Source organism: Culex quinquefasciatus, chromosome 3 (genome assembly GCF_015732765.1).
Source record: "Culex quinquefasciatus strain JHB chromosome 3, VPISU_Cqui_1.0_pri_paternal, whole genome shotgun sequence".
Lineage (NCBI taxonomy): Eukaryota > Metazoa > Arthropoda > Insecta > Diptera > Culicidae > Culex > Culex quinquefasciatus.
Window position 1 is genome coordinate 140,658,636 of NC_051863.1, and position 19,359 is coordinate 140,677,994.

At 37.3% G+C, this 19,359-nt stretch overlaps 1 protein-coding gene across 1 annotated transcript; it reads left to right on the top strand.

The window, feature by feature from the left end:
* Positions 1-114: 114 nt before the first annotated feature.
* On the top strand, positions 115-19,345 carry LOC6033562 (transient receptor potential cation channel subfamily A member 1). Its single transcript, XM_038261238.1, has 15 exons — positions 115-246; positions 309-473; positions 9,651-9,898; positions 9,978-10,173; positions 10,227-10,523; positions 10,679-11,488; positions 11,541-11,855; positions 15,559-15,666; positions 15,740-15,937; positions 16,073-16,471; positions 16,578-16,694; positions 16,843-17,005; positions 17,068-17,337; positions 17,397-17,527; positions 19,205-19,345. Exons 1-15 carry the CDS (start codon positions 115-117, stop codon positions 19,343-19,345), a joined length of 3,690 nt encoding a protein of 1,229 aa, XP_038117166.1.
* Positions 19,346-19,359: the final 14 nt, after the last annotated feature.

The window sequence follows — 19,359 nt, forward strand, 5'->3', positions numbered from 1 at the left end:
GTTTCAACCAGCTCGCGTTCTATGTTCAAATAAACCTCGCAAAAACCATACCAAGCATCTCCTATAAAATGGCCAAAAGGTCACGACCAACCGGTCAAAGTCAAGTCTGCAGCCATGCCAGCACCACTGCTGGTGCCCCACAGCGGGAAAGTCATCGGGCTGGACGTGGCCAGCACCGGCGGCCAAGTGCCGAGTGATTGTGCAACGGACGGGGATGAAAAGTTACCCAACAAGATTAATTTCGGTGTAAGGGTTAGAAATTTGATCACAAAAGAGTTTGCTCCTTTAACTATTTGGACGTTACGCAGATATGGCTGCTGGTAAAGTTACGTAAAATCGGAGAAAATATCTTCAACTCGCGCAAGGTGGAGGACGGAGAGAATCTCGAAAATGAAGACTTGAAGTCCATTATATCACAATCAACAGTGTCGGAAGTGTGCCTGATTGCGGAAAGTCCGTTCAAAATTCTCAAGGTAGGTACCGTGTTTTAAATGTTTGTGAAAACTTTTTGAAGTTATTAATTGATATTCAATCTGTAATTTGCCAGAATTGTCCGACGACGAAGCTGAGGGCATTTTTCATACCTCACAGAGCGCAAAAAATATGTCCCAGAGTAAATCGTTGACAAACGACGGAAAATATTTTATAACTTTTTTCAAATAAATTTTAAAAACAAAACTAGAGAACTTTTTAAAGGATTTTTTTCCGGAATAACAAAATAATTCAATTAGGTTCTAAAATTAAGCTTAAATTTGTGATATTATTGTTCAAATCTCTAAAGCTTATTTTTCTTAGTACAATGACCCATTGTACGACCGCAAAGGATTTAAAATGGATTTTAAAATCAATTTTAAAAAAATAACTTCGCGGCTAGAGGGTGACGATTCTCGAGATTTTCAATTTCCCGGGAATCGAGAGTTGAATTTGGCCATTTCCCGGGAATTCCTGGGAGTTTTTTTTTACTATACCAATATAGGCAATAATTTAAAAAGAAAAGTAATAAATTTGTTTTTTTTTTTTCATGAATTTATTTACTTACAATCAATTCATACTTATTCTTTGAAACGTTAATTTAAGTATCCTCATTTTATAAAGGAACTAAGGAACTATATTTCATTATGATTTTTTGTTTTTTTTTTTTTGTTTCTTGAGCTTTTTGGGACTCAACATTTTAGTTTATAATGTTTACGAATAATATATAATTTCCCAGTTTCGGGATAAATAACGACTCAAACAAAAAATTAAACCTGTTTTATTTTTCCTTTTTAAGGTCTGAACTGAAAATATTAATTGAAGAAACCGGCTCCGTGGCTTAATGGTTACGGCTTCTGTCTCCCAAGCAGAAGGTTCAGGGATAAAATCCCGGTCGGTACCTTTGAAATTTGGAATCAGGAATTTGAATATGAATAAAAACTAAAATGAATCAGGTGGGATTCGAACCTTTGGATTGGTGGTCTGGGACGCTAAGCAGTCGGCCATCAGAAGGTTTACACTCTAGCAGTGAATTGATCCGTAGTGTTGAAACATGTTATTTTCTCATATCAAATACGCGCTGATCCCTGATTTGCCTGACGGGATTGGAAGTCTAAATATAGATCGAGTTTCCTTCAGATGCTTGCTTCTATGTTTAGGCGGGGCCGAACAATGCCAAGCGACCTCGGAATTGGACCGCAAGGAGCTCTGTCATTCTGAAATGGGCCGTTGGAAGCAGCGCGAGGGCTATCACCACCTAATACCCGGGACTGAGATAAGCTGTATCAGTGTATCAGCATTCGGCATATACACTAGGGCGGGTACGTTTTTCAAAAAGTTCTCGGATCAAGTTTTAGTATGGTTCCCCTTGTAGGGCATGCCTATAGGGACTTTCATGCCAAATATCAGCTCATTTGGTTGTAAACTGGCTGCGCGCATCAGGGTTAAAGTTTACATGGGAATTACTATGGGAAATTGGAACTTTTTGTTCAAACGCTCCTACAGGTCTGGGAAAATCACGCGCCAACTTCTAGTATGGTCAGGACTATGGGGAATGGTCTGGAGAACACTTTTCCCGAAGAGAGCATATGGATTCGTTGTCCCTAGACCTGGCGCATCGGCAAACAATCCGATGTCTCCGGAATCAATGGTTTTTCCTCCTAAAGCATCAAATTTTCCTTAGCATGCTATGAAAGCTTGATGAACACCGCGACGCCATACGTCAGACAGCAACCACGTGGGTGAGAAACGGCTGGAATATTTAATTGCAAACCTTCTTTTAACTGGAAATTGATCATTTTGAGTAATCCTGATATTATTATGTCGAATTCAGAATCTTACACACTAAAAAATAGCTAATATTACATTTAACGTAATTGCCACTTTGATGTAATAAATTATCGTGTAAATAAGATTTTGATGTAATTTTATGTTTGTTATGACGTAAGTGAACAACTTTTACACCAGCATTCATAAGCAAAACCTTTACATCGTGCGAACATGAAAAAAAATACAAATTTGCTATGCTAACACATAAGTTTTAACCTAATTTTACACTAAATTTGATGCACATAATTGGAGCGTGTTATAAGATGTAATTTTACATCTAATTAAACAGAATTACACGCCCTCTCTTCGATACACGAATGACAGATGTGTCGAGCAAACAAATGTCAGCCATGTTTACAATCGTGAAAGTTGTTCAGACTGGAATTTTTCTCTTCGAATATTTCCGATATTTTGTCGAAAGCTGTTTTTAATAATTAAAGAGGACTTTAATTAGACGTGAGCAATGGTAAATATGAGGGTTTTCCGTATAAACCAGATCAGTTTAAGGTTTTTTGATTTCGCTTTACAGGCGGAACTTCGACTCTTGAAACCTGTTCCGGAAAGGCAGCTGGCCAGGAACTGAACGACGTTCTCAACAGCAATGACCAATGCCATTCCGTAGTAATTTGCAGCGATTTAAATGGGAATATAGTTTCGGAAGAAGGAAAAGTTCGTGGAGTGGACCGAATCGTATGAAAGTTAGGAAGTTCTTTGGAACCGCGTGTTCCTTTCAGCTAAGCCAGTTTTACGCCTTCTGCAGTACGGTACAAATGGTTTGCCGGATGATCGTCAGTAAGGGTTACGGAGCAAGATCTGTTGGAAAATCGCATCGAAAATACATGTTGGCTTCAAATTTATAAGGGAAATCAAAAAACAAAATGTATTTAGTGCTAAGGAAAAATAAATAAAAATAAAAGTGTAATGAGGGGCAATAAAACAATCACAAATGATTTCAAAATTGTTTTCGTTCGTCCAGTTAGAATTGGCCAATTCCAATAAGAATATTTTCCCACAGCGTTGCGTTTAGTGTAATATTACCCGACCACGAATGATTTTTTAGATCGTGTAAATTTACAATTTGACGTAACTTTACGTCTAATTAGACGCTCCAGTTATGTGCATCTTTTTTAACGGAAAATTACACGATTTTTTCGTAGTGTGTTAGCATAGCAAATTTGTATTTTTTTTGCAAATATTTCAACCACGTGGTAGCTGCCTGACGTATGGCGTCGCGGTGTTCATCAAGCTTTCATAGCATGCTAAGGAAAATTTGATGCTTTTCAGCACAGCAAAAAAAGTGGTAAAACGCTGGCATGTAAAGATGGGTCGTGTAGTTATTTTTTTGTAATATTACACAGTTTAGTAGTACTGAGCTCCAGAAAGTTGCCTATCACCTTTTACACCCAAAATGTGTAATATTTTACACATTTTTAATTAATATCGCATACGCGTGTTGTTTGCATCAGCAGCTGGAATCTAGCTGTCAAAATTTTCAAACAGTTACCAAATCGCGCTAATAAAAAAAAGTGCAGAAGATTTTTTTTACAAATTTTATGTGAAAATCTGTCTGAAACGCAAGGTCTGTGCAGGTGAGTGTTTTTTCCGTTCTACCTCTCCAGTTTGAAAAAAAAACTCAAACTTTAAAACTCCTTCCAGGCCATGCAACCTTACGGAAATCTCCGGGTAATTGGTGGCTTTATAACGACGGTCCAGAGGTGGTGTTTCGGAAAAAGAATAATTCCGGATTCCGAATCTAGAGATGAGTTCATTTTTGGGAAGTGTGCGGCATTAGAGAGCTGACAGGTAGAATCCAGCACCATCTGTTAGACCCGCGGTCATTCCCGGATCTGTTTCCACTCATTCAACCGGCTACATAATTGTCTTTTTATAAGGCGTATCGGTTGACATAAAATCGAGAAGCAAACGCATCTCGCACCGGTCACAATCATCCGCTCCTCGGTCGAGGAACAACCGATTGGACGCGAAAAGGAAATGCACCCGGGTCGTTCACGATCATCCGTACCTTGGCCGCTGGAATTCAATTCGAGAGTTTAGTTGACCTCTAGGAGGAAGTGAACCTTGCCATTACCGGACCGGTCACGATCATCTGCAGCTGGAGATCAAACTTTCCTCTCAATTTTCCTTCACAGATCTGATTCGATCTTCAAGAGAATTCCGGGTGTTCGAGCTGGCGGCGGAAATCAGGCTTGGACATTTCTCGGCAGCGGAACAACCCATTCGGATGAAAGTTAGCCGCGAAGAGGAATCGCACCTTGTCTACACCTGGGCACACAGTCACCAGAACCTCGGGCGTAGAACAGACAGATGCGCGCGAAGAGGAAAACACCTTGTCCCGGGCCATCATTCGTACCTCGGCCACGTATCAATCGATTCGAGAGGTAAGTTGTCCTCTAGGAGGAAACGTACATTGTCACATCGGGACCATTCATCCGCAGCTGGACATCTAATTTTCCTTTTCCTTCACAGAATTGATGCGATCTTGACGGAACAACGCCGGGTTTTTGAGCTGGCAGCGGAGTTCAGACCTAGACATTCCGCAGCCGCGGAACAATCGATTTAACATGAAAGTTGTCCGCGAGGAGAAATCGCATCGAGGATGCTGCTGGAAAAATTGCCAACATTAACATGACGCTGGCCGTTTGGCGAAAGTTTAAAGGTTTGTTTAAGGGTGAAGAACGACCTCATTACGAAGAAATTCCGGAAACTCGTTGAAAAGTTTATTGAAATGCTTTTATTACATATATTATTCGTTGTGCAATAAATCAAATACAAAAAATCATTCTGTTTATGTTTAATTTGACATTTCTAATTCAAAATAACCAATTCGATATCTATCTCAGAGGACAAAATTGGTTTTGTGTAATATTACACGATTTTTAGGTTACATTCATAAATGTAATTTTAAGTGGTTTCTTTCACAAAGGTGATGTGCATGCTTTTTGATGCGATTTTACCATCGCATTTTTTGCTGTGAGGGAAAACCGTTGATTCCGGAGACATCGGATTGTTTGCCGATGCGCCAGGTCTAGGGACAACGAATCCATATGCTCTCTTCGGGAAAAGTGTTCTCCAGACCATTCCCCATAGGCCTGACCATACCAGAAGTTGGCGCGTAATTTCCCCAGACCTGTAGGAGCGTTTGAACAAAAAGTTCCAATTTCCCATAGTAATTCCCATGTAAACTTTAACCCTGATGCGCGCAGCCAGTTTACAACCAAATGAGCTGATATTAGGCATGAAAGTCCCTATAGGCATGCCCTACAAGGGGAACCATACTTAAACTTGATCCGAGAACTTTTTGAAAAACGTACCCACCCTAATATACACAGTCTGATACAAATTATGTTTTCCCATAATTTCGCTACCGGTTAGCGGGTATTGGATTGGACCACACACACACACTGAAAATATTAATTGAAGAAATATTTATATATTTACAAAGTGAAACACAAAGTGACTTATCGACATCAAAAAAGGAAATTACCGTGATTCAGCGGAATTAACTTAGGGACTTAAAAACAGATTCTGAGGATGGCAATGCTCGAGAGAGGATATGGAAATTGAACCCATTTTGAAAAAGTTTTTCCCTCTTAAAAATAATGAATAAACTATTTAAAAAAAAAAATAGATTTTATTTCTGCACACTACGAAAAAATCGTGTAATTTTCCGTTAAAAAAGATGCACATAACTGGAGCGTCTAATTAGACGTAAAGTTACGTCAAATTGTAAATTTACACGATCTAAAAAATCATTCGTGGTCGGGTAATATTACACTAAACGCAACGCTGTGGGAAAATATTCTTATTGGAATTGGCCAATTCTAACTGGACGAACGAAAACAATTTTGAAATCATTTGTGATTGTTTTATTGCCCTCATTACACTTTTATTTTTATTTATTTTTCCTTAGCACTAAATACATTTTGTTTTTTGATTTCCCTTATAAATTTGAAGCCAACATGTATTTTCGATGCGATTTTCCAACAGATCTTGCTCCGTAACCCTTACTGACGATCATCCGGCAAACCATTTGTACCGTACTGCAGAAGGCGTAAAACTGGCTTAGCTGAAAGGAACACGCGGTTCCAAAGAACTTCCTAACTTTCATACGATTCGGTCCACTCCACGAACTTTTCCTTCTTCCGAAACTATATTCCCATTTAAATCGCTGCAAATTACTACGGAATGGCATTGGTCATTGCTGTTGAGAACGTCGTTCAGTTCCTGGCCAGCTGCCTTTCCGGAACAGGTTTCAAGAGTCGAAGTTCCGCCTGTAAAGCGAAATCAAAAAACCTTAAACTGATCTGGTTTATACGGAAAAACCTCATATTTACCATTGCTCACGTCTAATTAAAGTCCTCTTTAATTATTAAAAACAGCTTTCGACAAAATATCGGAAATATTCGAAGAGAAAAATTCCAGTCTGAACAACTTTCACGATTGTAAACATGGCTGACATTTGTTTGCTCGACACATCTGTCATTCGTGTATCGAAGAGAGGGCGTGTAATTCTGTTTAATTAGATGTAAAATTACATCTTATAACACGCTCCAATTATGTGCATCAAATTTAGTGTAAAATTAGGTTAAAACTTATGTGTTATTCATGTTCGCACGATGTAAAGGTTTTGCTTATGAATGCTGGTGTAAAAGTTGTTCACTTACGTCATAACAAACATAAAATTACATCAAAATCTTATTTACACGATAATTTATTACATCAAAGTGGCAATTACGTTAAATGTAATATTAGCTATTTTTTAGTGTGTGGGGTGTAACTGCTTTAAGGTAAATTTTGGTTATTGCTTCTCTCAATTATAATTATTGGAATTAAAAATTAAACTTTCTAAATGAGAAGATAGGAGAAGAATAGGTTTTTTCAATCTTTTTCAATATTGAACATCCGATGTTCTAAACAATTTAGAATTTTCCAAATAATTTTCTGATCAATTTAAATAATTTCGTTCGATATTTAAAAGCATAAAATTTCCCGGGAATCGAGAGGTACAAAAATGGTTGATTCCCGTTCGTCACCCTCTATTCGCGGCCCTACTTGACAGCTCGTTCAAAGGGGACCAAATCCATCGAAAAAATTTTGTCTTGTCAATTTATTTTTTTGCAATAAAATTCTTTTAATCGTGTTTTTTACTGTTGTACAAAACGATTTACAAAGGGGTTTAGGACCTTATTAGAGAAAAATTAGTATATTTTCAATGTCTGAAAATAAATCTAATGTGCGATTTTAATATTGAACATTTCTATTTTAAATCCTGAAAATCTAAAAAATATTAATCACAGAAACTAAAATATTGTTCGTTATTTCTTTAAGGACAACACAAATAAAATTTATTTAAAAAAATATTTCTCAAGTAAATTTGGTCCAACCGAATAGCCACCAAAGAATTTAACTAGAAAAAAAAAATATTTCACAAAGCCATAGCCTGTTCATACTTTTAAACTTCAATCTCTTTAATAATAAAATATTTTTGTGATAATATCTAAAAATTTCATGAAATATGTTGTTGGTGTGATTCAGAAATAAAATGATGCTCCGATATTGCTCAATATTGGATTAAAAGTGACAACTAAATTATACTCATATTTTTTGTTTAGTAATTTGAGTATTACTGGCTATGATGGAGTTGTAAAAAATGGTCCCGACCAATAGTTTTCGAGATATAGTCAGTTAAAAATTACAGCCTAATTAGGTGACAAATAAAAAAAAAAACATTTTCATTGATTCTAATTCTTTGTGAGTCTGAATCTAAGAAACTAATTGCCCGATTTTCAACGTTCTACAAAGTCAATTTTAGGAAATTTTCTCAGCTTTTTAAACATCTTTTTTCAGGGATATTTTCTTTCAAGAAAAAAATGTCCAATGCAAAAAAAGAAAAGAAATCGAAAATATATACCTAAAGATGCTATAACTCGAAAACCGTACAATATATAAAAATGTAAAGAATTTTTCTATTGCAAACTAGATTTTTCGTTGAAACAGGATTTCTTGATATCTTCCAAAAAAACACGATTTTTCAAAAAGTCATATCTCCTAAACCAGATTTTGCCCCATCACGCACTATGGCTCAGAAGATGTCTTTTCAGTCCCCAAAACTTTTCGAAATTTCGAACAAATTTTGAAAGCTAAAATACGTATTTTGTGAATTTAACTGTTACTAATAAAAAGTTAAATGAAGAAATCATTTTTTTTGTATTATTTTTTGTCAAAGAGTACGAATTATAACCAAGTTGTAAGTTGACAAAAAAAGACACCAATCCCTTTTCAAGATACTGAATTTCATTCCTACTGAATATTTATTTTGTATAACCAACCCCCAAAATTTTATAGAGACTTGTATGAAAATACTAATGATGCAAAATACAGTATGTGAAAAAAGTATTCCTTGGGCACTATGCACATTTTGTGATGAAACATGTATACAATTTAAAGTTTGACAACCCACGATTTTAAATACCTGGGCAAAAAGTATGTTTGATCCACGAGAACAAAAATTACGAAAGCCATACATTTTTGGCAGATTTCTCAAACGAAACCATAGCAACGTTTTTGCCTAGGTATTTAAAAACGTCGATTTTATAGAAAACCTAGATCTATGGGTATCAAAAGATCGGAAATTTTATGCCCTTTCCGATGCCACATAGGTTGACTTGTGAATTATGGACCGGTTCGGATGCCGGCGGATTTTCCGACGACGTAATTCCAGTTTGGTACGAAATTCCAACGAAAAATCTATTCTATCGATACAAAGACCCCCAAAACGGTGTTATACCCACTCCAAAATGTTTATTTAGCAATTCTATGGTAATATATTGACATTTAGATTAATTAAAAGTTTGCAAAATCTAGTTTAGATAAGTTTTATATAGAATGTCCAGAGTTATATAAACTTTTATACTAAGCATTTAGTAAACTTTATATTCAATCCAAATTATTTTTTTAATCAATCAAGGATGCTTATTTGGAGTTGGGAGACTGGATTTATGGTGATTTGTCAACAAATAACATTATTTATGTTAATTTTTCGAAAGGTGTACAAACTTTTTTTGCACCTTTTTTGATTTCTGTAATAGTATTTGTTATATAACTTTTAAGGGAAACCATCTATTTATGAGCATTTTGGACACTTTTTTGAAATTCCAGAGCTCTCGCCTTCCCCTTCTTGGACAATTGCCATACAAAATAAATCTTTTTTGTATTGAGCGTGGACAATCGCCCTATCGAAAAATCGATATGGTTTTTTTTTCTCCAAAATTGATTTAAGTAGGACCGTTTTTTAAATTATCAATTAATCTATTCTCCCCCCTCATCAGATGGCCGAGTTCGGCAACATGGACGAGTTCAAACGCCTGTACGAGGCCGATAACGAGCGGCTGGCGTTGCAGGATCACCGCGGTCGCACCGTCATGCACCAGGCCGCGCTGAAAAATCGTATCAACATTCTGGAGTTTATTCAAGCGCACGGTGGAGACTTCCACCTGCAGGACCTCGCCGGCAACACGCCGCTACACGTGGCCGTGGAAAGCGAAGCGCTGGATGCGGTGGAATTTTTACTGAACATGTACGTAGAATGCTTGAGGTGTGGAGTTATGATATTTTAATTGGAATTTTTTGGATTTTTGTTTTTTTTTGCTACTCAGTCCCGTTGCCACAAACATTTTGAACGAAAAGAAGCAAGCTCCAGTGCATTTGGCTACCGAGCTGAACAAGGTTAAAAGTTTGCAGCTTATGGGAAAATTTCGAGATCTGTTCGATATTCAGCAGGGTGGTGAGTACGGTCGAACTGCTTTACATATAGCGGCAATTTTTGATCACGAAGAATGTGCAAGGGTTTTGGTAAGTTGTTGTGAGCATGTAGATATCACAAATTTTCAATTCTATATTTTAAGACTTCAGAATTTGGAGCTTCTCCACAGAAGCCATGCAACAACGGATACTATCCAATACACGAGGCTGCGAAAAATGCCAGCTCCAAAACGATGGAAGTATTCTTCCAGTGGGGTGAATCCAACGGTTGTACTCGCGAGGAAATGATTTCCATGCATGATTCCGAAGGAAATGTGCCTCTGCACTCGGCTGTCCACGGGGGTGATATCCAAGCGGTTGAGCTGTGTCTGAAGTCGGGGGCGAAAATCTCCACCCCGCAGCATGATCTGTCCACGCCGGTGCATCTGGCCGCTGCGCAGGTATTATTCTTTTGTATTTAAGAGGAACAGAAGGTTAGATGTCCCTTTTTGATCCTATTAAGAGTCTTAAGCATGTCTCAAATATTGAAGTTTTGATAAAATTCAAATTTGATCTAAAAGATTCTAAACCTTATTTTTTTCTATTCATTATACAGGGTTCTATTGATATCGTGAAGCTCATGTTCGAAATGCAACCATCTGAAAAGAAGCACAGCCTTCATCGAACTGACATCCAAAAGATGACACCTCTGCACTGTGCCGCAATTTTCGATCGTCCTGATTTGGTCGAGTACCTAATCCAGGAGGGAGCGGAACTAAATGCTCTGGACCAGGAAAACCGCTCCCCGCTGTTGCTAGCCGCTTCCCGGGGAGGTTGGCGCACCGTCATGGTCTTGATCCGGCTGGGAGCCAACATAAGTTTGAAGGATGCTAATTGTAGAAATGTTATCCACTTGGTCATTACGAACGGAGGTCATCTGGATGAATTCGCCCAAGAAGTGTCCGGTACACCGTCGGAGTTTTACTTTCTACAACTTTTGAACGCCAAAGATAACACGGGATGTTCTCCGCTGCACTATGCCAGCCGAGATGGACACATTCAATCGTTGCAAAATTTGATCAGACTTGGCGCTTCTATCAACGTGAAGAATAAGTACAACGAGAGTCCTCTGCACTTTGCCGCTCGCTATGGACACATCAATTCACTTCGGCAGCTGCTTGACTCTGAAAAGGGAATTTTCATCATCAACGAGGGAGACGGTGAAGGATTAACTCCACTACATATTGCGTCCAAGGAGGGACATACGAAGATTGTTCAATTTTTGCTTAATCGAGGTGCCTTGCTTCACAGAGACCATAAGGGTCGCAACCCACTTCACTTGGCTGCAATGTCCGGTTACACGCAAACCATAGAGTTACTACATTCTGTTCATTCTCATCTGCTGGATCAAGTTGATAAAGATGGAGTAAGTTTTTCAAACATCAAAAAAATATTCAACATCATTGAATTGTTTCCAGAACACGGCACTTCATCTCGCGACCATGGAGAACAAGCAGAGTGCCGTACTACTGCTGCTCAATCTGGGCTGTAAACTGCAGCACAACTATTCGGACATGAGTGCGATAGATTATGCGATTTACTTTAAATATTCGGGGGTAGCCCTCGCGATGGTCACCCACGAGAAGAGGGCCACGGAAATAATGGCCCTCAAGTCGGATAAGAATCCGAGCGTTACGCTTGCGTTGATTGCCACCATGCCGCAGGTCTTCGAGGCCGTTCAGAATAATTGCATTACGCGGGCGGAGTGCAAGAAGGATTCGATGAACTTTTATGTGAGTTTTGACATTTGCTATTGAAAATTTATATGTAGATATACTAATTTTTAAGTCACGTCTTTGTAAAAAATTGGAATTCAACAAAAATCTTCATTTCATTAAATTTTTGTTGTTCTCTTTAGAGCAATTCTCTCAGATTTCGGTCACTCGATTTTCTTTTGCATTTTTAATCCGACTGAATTTTTTTTTTTGCCTTCGGTATGCAAAAAGAAGCCATTTTGCATCATTAGTTTGTCTATATAATTTTCCATACAAATTTGGCAGCTGACCATACATAAATGATGTATGAAAAGTAAATAATCTGTATTTTTTGAAGGAATTTTATGATTGATTTGGTGTCTTCGGCAAAGTTGTAGGTATGGATACGGTCTACACTGAAAAAATGATACACGGTAAAAAATTTGTGATTTTTAATATAACTTTTTGTCACTAAAACTTGATTTGCAAAAAAAAACACATTTTTTATGTTTTAGGGGACATTAAATGCCAACTATTTAGAAATTTCCAGGCTGTGCAAAAAATCTTTGACCGAGTTATGAACTTTAAAATCAATACTGATTTTTTTTTCAAAAAAACAAAATATTTATTTAGGCAACTTTTTTGAAAATAGTCGCAGTTTTTCATTGTTTAAAATAAGTTCACATGTTTGCACACCTTTGAAAAAAATATTTTTGAAGAGCTGTGAAAATTCTCTATATTTTGCTTTTTTGAACTTTGTTGATACGACCCTTTGTTGCTGAGATATTGCCACGCAAACATTTAAAAACAGGAAAATTGATGTTTTCTAAGTCTCACCCAAACTACCCACCATTTTCTAACGTCAATATCTCAGCAACTAATGGTCCGATTTGCAATGTTAAAATATAAATTATTCGTGAATTTTCCGATCTTTTCGAAAACAATATTTTCAAAATTTAAAAATCAAGACTAACAATTCAAAAGGGTCAAACATTTAATATTAAGCCCTTTTGAAATGTTAGTCTTGATTTCTTGATTTGAAAATATTGTTTTCGAAAAGATCGGAAAATTTCACGAATGTTGGCGTTTGATGACATATCAAAAACAAAATCAAGCTTTAGTAACGAAAACTTGAATTAAAAATCACCAAATTTTTTTCACCGTGAATAAATTGTTTTCAGTGTAGTCCTTATCCTACAACTTTGCCGAAAACACCTAATCGTTTAAAAAAATCCTTCAAAAGATACAGATTTTTGAATTTTCATACGGGTCATTCCACCTGAAGCGGAACAGCATTCGAAAATTACCATCTCCGATTCTGCTCAAATTTGGCAGAGCTGTTGAGACTATCAAAACATGCAAAAATCCCGAATTTCATTCAAATCGGACCACCCCCTCCATTTTTGTACCCTCCCAAAAAATCGACTTTTTGGCGATTTTTGAGCGAAACCCCTATCTTCAAACGACGATAACTCAGGAACCACAAATCTTAGAGGGTCGGTCTTAGACTCAATTTTTAAGGAAATTGGACGTAGAATCCATTTCCGTGATCAAAATTTAGATTAAAATATGTTTTCTACCTGTATTGCACAATTGAAAACTTTAAATGGCCGTATCTCAAAACAGCCCTATTTATTTTTTAAATTTGACCTCACCATCGTATTCCCCGTCCGATTTTACATAAGAATCACTTATCGACAGAAAGGAATATTTTTCGTTCCAGAGATATCGAATTTTAAAGTTTTAAGTATTTGAAATTACCTATATTAGCTACACTCGCCGCATCTGCTAGAAGCACTCAGTCATGTTGTTCAATAATAACTACCTGGTGTTCTGTAAGATGAATTATTTTTATAATTTTATACGATTTTGAGATAATCAATACCTTGAACAATCTATTTTTTGTTTAAGGAATATTTATTGGGTAATTTTTAATGCACTATTTTCCCTGATCTCAGTGTCATTGAACCATATTAAGTAAAATTTGAACTTTTAATATTTATTTGCAAATGCTACAGAGTTTTTACAATATAATTTTCGAAAATTTATCATTATTCTATTATTTTCATATTTTTCCTGATTCCTTATTTCTTCTCACTTTCTCAAATTATTTCCTTTATTTCTTCTTTTATTTGAAACGAGAACAAATGTAGAGCTGGCTGTAGTAGATGAAATAATTCTCATGGGTTCTAGATCTTTTGCCATGTGCGGTAGCGAAATAGTGGCATTCAGCAAAAACCCCAAATTATGCCTTAGGGTTTGAAAGATTGATCATATTAAACCGATTTTTATATTGTGTTTCACCAGAATAATTGATGATTTTTTTTTTCAATTCTGGTACATTTAATTTCAAAAGCAATACCATATACTTCTGATACATGTGGATAGCAGCTGTATCGTCTTCCAAGATTTCGAAATGATTGACAAACAAAAAAAAGATTATTGTTCGGACTGTGTCGAAATGAACACAACTGAATAATAACACAACTAGATAATAAATCAGATTAATCGTTGTGATTTTCTTACCTTTTTCCAGTTTTATACTTTCCAGAAATCCTCCTCCTTAATGCTTCAAGAGAGTTTTATTCATGTTAATTCATAATTTTTAACACGATAATGTATCGTACACTTTTTCTTAAGTTACAAGATCAATTACAATTTCCTGCTAGCTCTGCACATTACATTTTTGCCTAATTTGCTAATGATTATTTGGGATGAAATCTTAATTCAATAAATAACCAGGTAGCAGTTATTGAACAGCGCTTCTGAGTGCTTCTAGCATATGCGGCGAATAAAGCTAATGTAGGTAATCTCAAAAACTAAAAACTTTAAAATTCGATATCTCTGGAACGAAAAATATTCCTTTCTGTCGATAAGTGATTCTTATGTAAAATCGGACGGGGAATACGATGGTGAGGTCAAATTTAAAAAATAAATAGGGCTGTTTTGAGATACGGCCATTTAAAGTTTTCAATTGCGCAATACAGGTAGAAAACATATTTTAATCTAAATTTTGATCACGGAAATGAATTCTATGTCCAATTTCCTTCAAAATTGAGTTTAAGACCGACCCTCTAAGATTTGTGGTTCCTGAGTTATCGTCGTTTGAAGATAGGGGTTTCGCTCAAAAATCGCCAAAAAGTCGATTTTTTGGGAGGGTACAAAAATGGAGGGGGTGGTCCGATTTGGATGAAATTCAGGATTTTTGCATGTTTTGATAGTCTCAACAGCTCTGCCAAATTTGAGCAGAATCGGAGATGGTAATTTTCAAATTTGCATTTTTTCTTGCACACTTCAGGTGGAATGACCCATACATCATTTTTTTATGGCCAGCTGCCAAATTTGTATGGAAAATTCTTTGGACAAACTAATGATGTAAAATGGCTTCTTTGAGCATACCAAAGGCGCCAAAAAAGTTTCAGCTGGATTAAAAAATACAAAAATTAAAATTAAAAAAAGACCGATTTCGTAGAGAATTGCTCTTTATTGATCGTATTTGTTGTTGTTTTTGCTGTTCTGATAAATAGGGACCATCCATAAATCACGTGGACACCTTAGGGGGGGGGGGATTGAGAATGTTCTCGCTCCATACAAAAAAGATTTTATTTGTATGGAAATTGTCCACGATGGGAGGGAATGTTGAGATTTCCAAAAAAGTGTCCCCGTAGTTTGTGGATGGTCCCATAACAACATAAATCATTTTAGTAAATAATAATACAGAATTTTCAATACGCGTTTTCAGATAAAATATTCTTTTCATGCATATCAAAACTCACAGGAAGAGGTGGAAGAAATTAGAAAGACGGAAAATAACCCAAAGTGGCGCCCACCTCCATTATATGTGGCAAATGTGAGTTACCTACTTTTGAATTTTAACTTCAGATTTCGTAAATTTGAACTGATTTATGCGTGACTCATTTCAGGCAATGGTCACGCACGGTCGCGTCGAACTGCTGGCCCACCCCCTGAGCCAAAAGTACCTGCAGATGAAGTGGAACTCGTATGGAAAGTATTTCCACGTGGCCCATCTTTTGATCTACAGCATTTTCCTGCTTTTCGTAACCGTCTTTGCGTCCCAGTTGATGCACAATGATGCCATGGAGGCGCATCCTACCGTCAATGTAAGTCCATTAAGGGTCGAGTGTGTCACAACGAAGGTCACACAAGTGAACTAGTTAACACCCCCATGCTGCTGCGTTAGTTGGGTCACGTGTGCTGGCCAGACTTATAACTTCATTATAAATTCTACTCACTAGGAATCTTCACCCGACCGCGAACCGACAGCAGCCGGGCACGACTTACTGGCAGGACGTTACGGTAACGGTTACAATATTGGCCAGAATGCTACCCACCTGCTGGTGACCATCGAGGGTCAAATGGTCATTACGACCACAACCCTTGCGTCGGGATTGGGGGTCATTGCCTACATCGTCTGTAACGCTCTGCGCGAGCTTGTCCAGGTGTACCAGCAAAAATGGAACTACCTAATCGAGCCCATCAACCTGATTTCGTGGGTGCTGTACTTCTCGGCCATCGCCATGGTGTGGCCAATATTTGTCGAGGGCCGCTGCGTTAGCGAAAACTTTTCATCCGCTTCGGTGACGGTTTTTCTGTCGTGGTTCAACTTGCTCCTGTTTTTGCAAAGATTCGACCAGGTTGGTGTGAATTTAAATAAATTGAAAACTACTTTCTGCTTCGATAAATCAACTTTGGTTCCAGTTGATAGAAGAGATGATTTATCCATGCATTTGTTCCGCACAGGTTGGTCTTTACGTTGTGATGTTCCTGGAAATACTTCAGACGCTCGTGAAGGTGCTGGCAGTCTTTTCGATTCTGATTATTGCGTTTGGTCTTGCTTTTTATATTCTACTGTCGAAGGTAATAAACTGGTAAAACTGTGGACATTTTTCAAAAGCAGGCAAATATGCGAGAGAGTTTAAAAAAATCGCATCTTTCATTTAATAGTATTTGTTTTTCTATGTGAGTCCATGAGAAGGTTAAACCATACGTTTCCTATTTTTGTTAGATTCAGGACCACCAAGCGAACCACCAATCGTTTTCGTCGATCCCGATGTCTCTGATGCGTACCTTCTCTATGATGCTGGGCGAGATGGACTTCCTAGGCACATACGTCCAACCCTACTACAACTCTAACCTTCCCTTTCCCATACCGGCTTTCATTGCGCTGTGTAAAAATCTTGCCAACTTTGACTTTGAATCAGTTTCATCCAAAATGAACACAACATTCCAGGCCTCTTCATGGTGCTGATGCCGATTCTGCTGATGAACCTGCTCATCGGTTTGGCCGTCGGAGACATCGAATCGGTGCGTCGGAACGCCCAGCTGAAGCGGCTGGCCATGCAAGTTCAGCTGCACACCGAGCTGGAGCTGAAACTGCCCCGAATCGTGCTGGACAAGGTGGACCGGATGGAGGTCGTTGAGTACCCCAACGAGCACAAGGCAAAGCTGGGCTTTCTGGACGTGGTGCTGAAGAAGTGGTTCGGGAATCCGTTTGCGGAGGGTGGTAAGGATGTTTTTTAAGATAAAAGAAGTTCGAATGTCTTGATTTGCGAAATTTAGGTGAAGCTGATTCGATGCTGGACAACAACGATGATTTTATCATGATGGAGTTGGGTAAACAAAAACGTAAGCTTCGTGAAATCGGAAACGCTTTAGACAACCAAAGTCAGATGTTGAGGCTCATAGTGCAGGTAAATTAATCGCTAATCGACAAAATAACATGAAAATCCCATGCATTTTATGTACTATTCAAAAATCATCAATCTTCATTAGCCTGTCCCATTTTGAGATCATATCGAGGAATTACTGGTGCTCACTTCTTAAATGATAGATTATGATGTTAGGAACAATGTTTTCTTAGACTTTTTACTGAAAAAGTCACTTTTTTGAACGAATCTTCTAAAACCGCTTGGAATCAATACAAAAACTGTTTCAATCTAGTGTATATGTATTTTGCTTAAACTATAGGTTTTTGTCCATAGATTAAGATGCACTATCAATATTAGACCAAAATTTAAGTTTTTGGCGTCTCCCAAGCTGATTTATGTCGAAAAAATCGCATTTTTCGAGACTTTTTTCAGAAATGTTCATTTAATTTAGGGTAGCCCATTTTTCCCAGCAAAACAAAACTGCATGCAGCTTGTAGGAAATTTCACGGCGAACATTTTTCCCTCTGAGAAAATGCAATTTCGACACTCCAGTGCCGAGATATTTGAGTTTTAGTGAGAAAAAAGTGCCAATTTTCAAAATTTCTCAGAATTCAGAACCCAGGCCTACTAATTATACGACGTTGCAAGCATATGTCTTAAAGGTTAGGGTATGCTTTCATAAAGTAATTTTGGCCACTGAATCCGAATCTGGAATCTAATTTTGTGTTATGCACAATGCTATGTTTTGGAGCTACGCCCTTTTGGACTGTTATTTGCGCGTATAAACTGCAATTTAAATCGCTTGCAAGTTCGGTCAATTCTCGTTTTTTTACTCACAGAATTATTTTTGATTAATGTTTTCTCATGTTCTCAAAATTTGCAGAATATCGTAAAATCAAACTAAAATATGCGATTTTACGATATTCTTAAAATATCTATCCTATGAAGGGTCGGATGATGGTTCCCATAGTTTACATACAGATAAGTGAGATCCAGCTTAAGTACATAAATGTCGCTTAAGTGGTCATAAATTGAGACAGGGTTGCCAGATCTTGATTTTTCTAGCGTTAACTAGATTTTCGATCACCTAAGTGAATATTGGTGGGATGACGGTTTCGGATATAATTTTTAAATGAATTTGTGTGATTCGGCTTCAAAAAATAAGTAAATAACACTCAGGTGGCAATAACTTTAAACAGGGTTGCCAGATTGTCAACGTTCAGATTCGTGAGGAATGTTTCACGATTAACTTACTAACGATCGTTTTCATACTGATTAGTGCGTTCAGACTTGAAAAAAACATAAATATTAATTGGTAATAACTTTAGACAGGGTTGCCAAATTACCAAAATTTTGTTTTTATCGGAAAGGTCTTTCAATTACCTTACCAACAATAAATACCGTTATTGCGATATTTCGAGTCGGTTTCTAGATATTTTTAATATCCGAATATATGCGTGTAAAGTTTAACGGTGCAGAGCAACCAAAAAAGTTATTCTCTTCTGTTTACAAAATTGCCAAACTTACGGACTCAATCATGCAACAATCTGATTGTAAAAATAGTCCAACTTTATTGTAAATTATTTTGTAGACAACTTCAGCGGATGAATAAAAAACTATACAGATAATTCCCGTAATTTGCTCTGATTGGTGTGCACCGTTAAACAATTAATTGAGACGCAATGAGACCTTTCAGCACCATGCAACTTTCAATTGCAGAAAATGGACATCAAAACCGAGGCAGACGATGTCGATGAAGGAATTGCCCTAGGAGGGGATGGAAAAGCTTCGTCGAGTTCACCGAAACTTCGAAAAAAGATTCGCGCCGCAATGGTTGTCACCAAATCTATTCGCAAATAAATTTTGAAAACGTG

Bases quoted from the DNA above. Each gene is read 5' to 3' on its own strand.
- LOC6033562 (XM_038261238.1), top strand. From the start codon at position 115: ATGCCAGCACCACTGCTGGTGCCCCACAGCGGGAAAGTCATCGGGCTG. The intron at 247-308 runs GTAAGGGTTAGA...GACGTTACGCAG, and splicing joins CCAACAAGATTAATTTCGGT to ATATGGCTGCTGGTAAAGTT. The intron at 17,338-17,396 runs GTGGTAAGGATG...TGCGAAATTTAG, and splicing joins CGGGAATCCGTTTGCGGAGG to GTGAAGCTGATTCGATGCTG.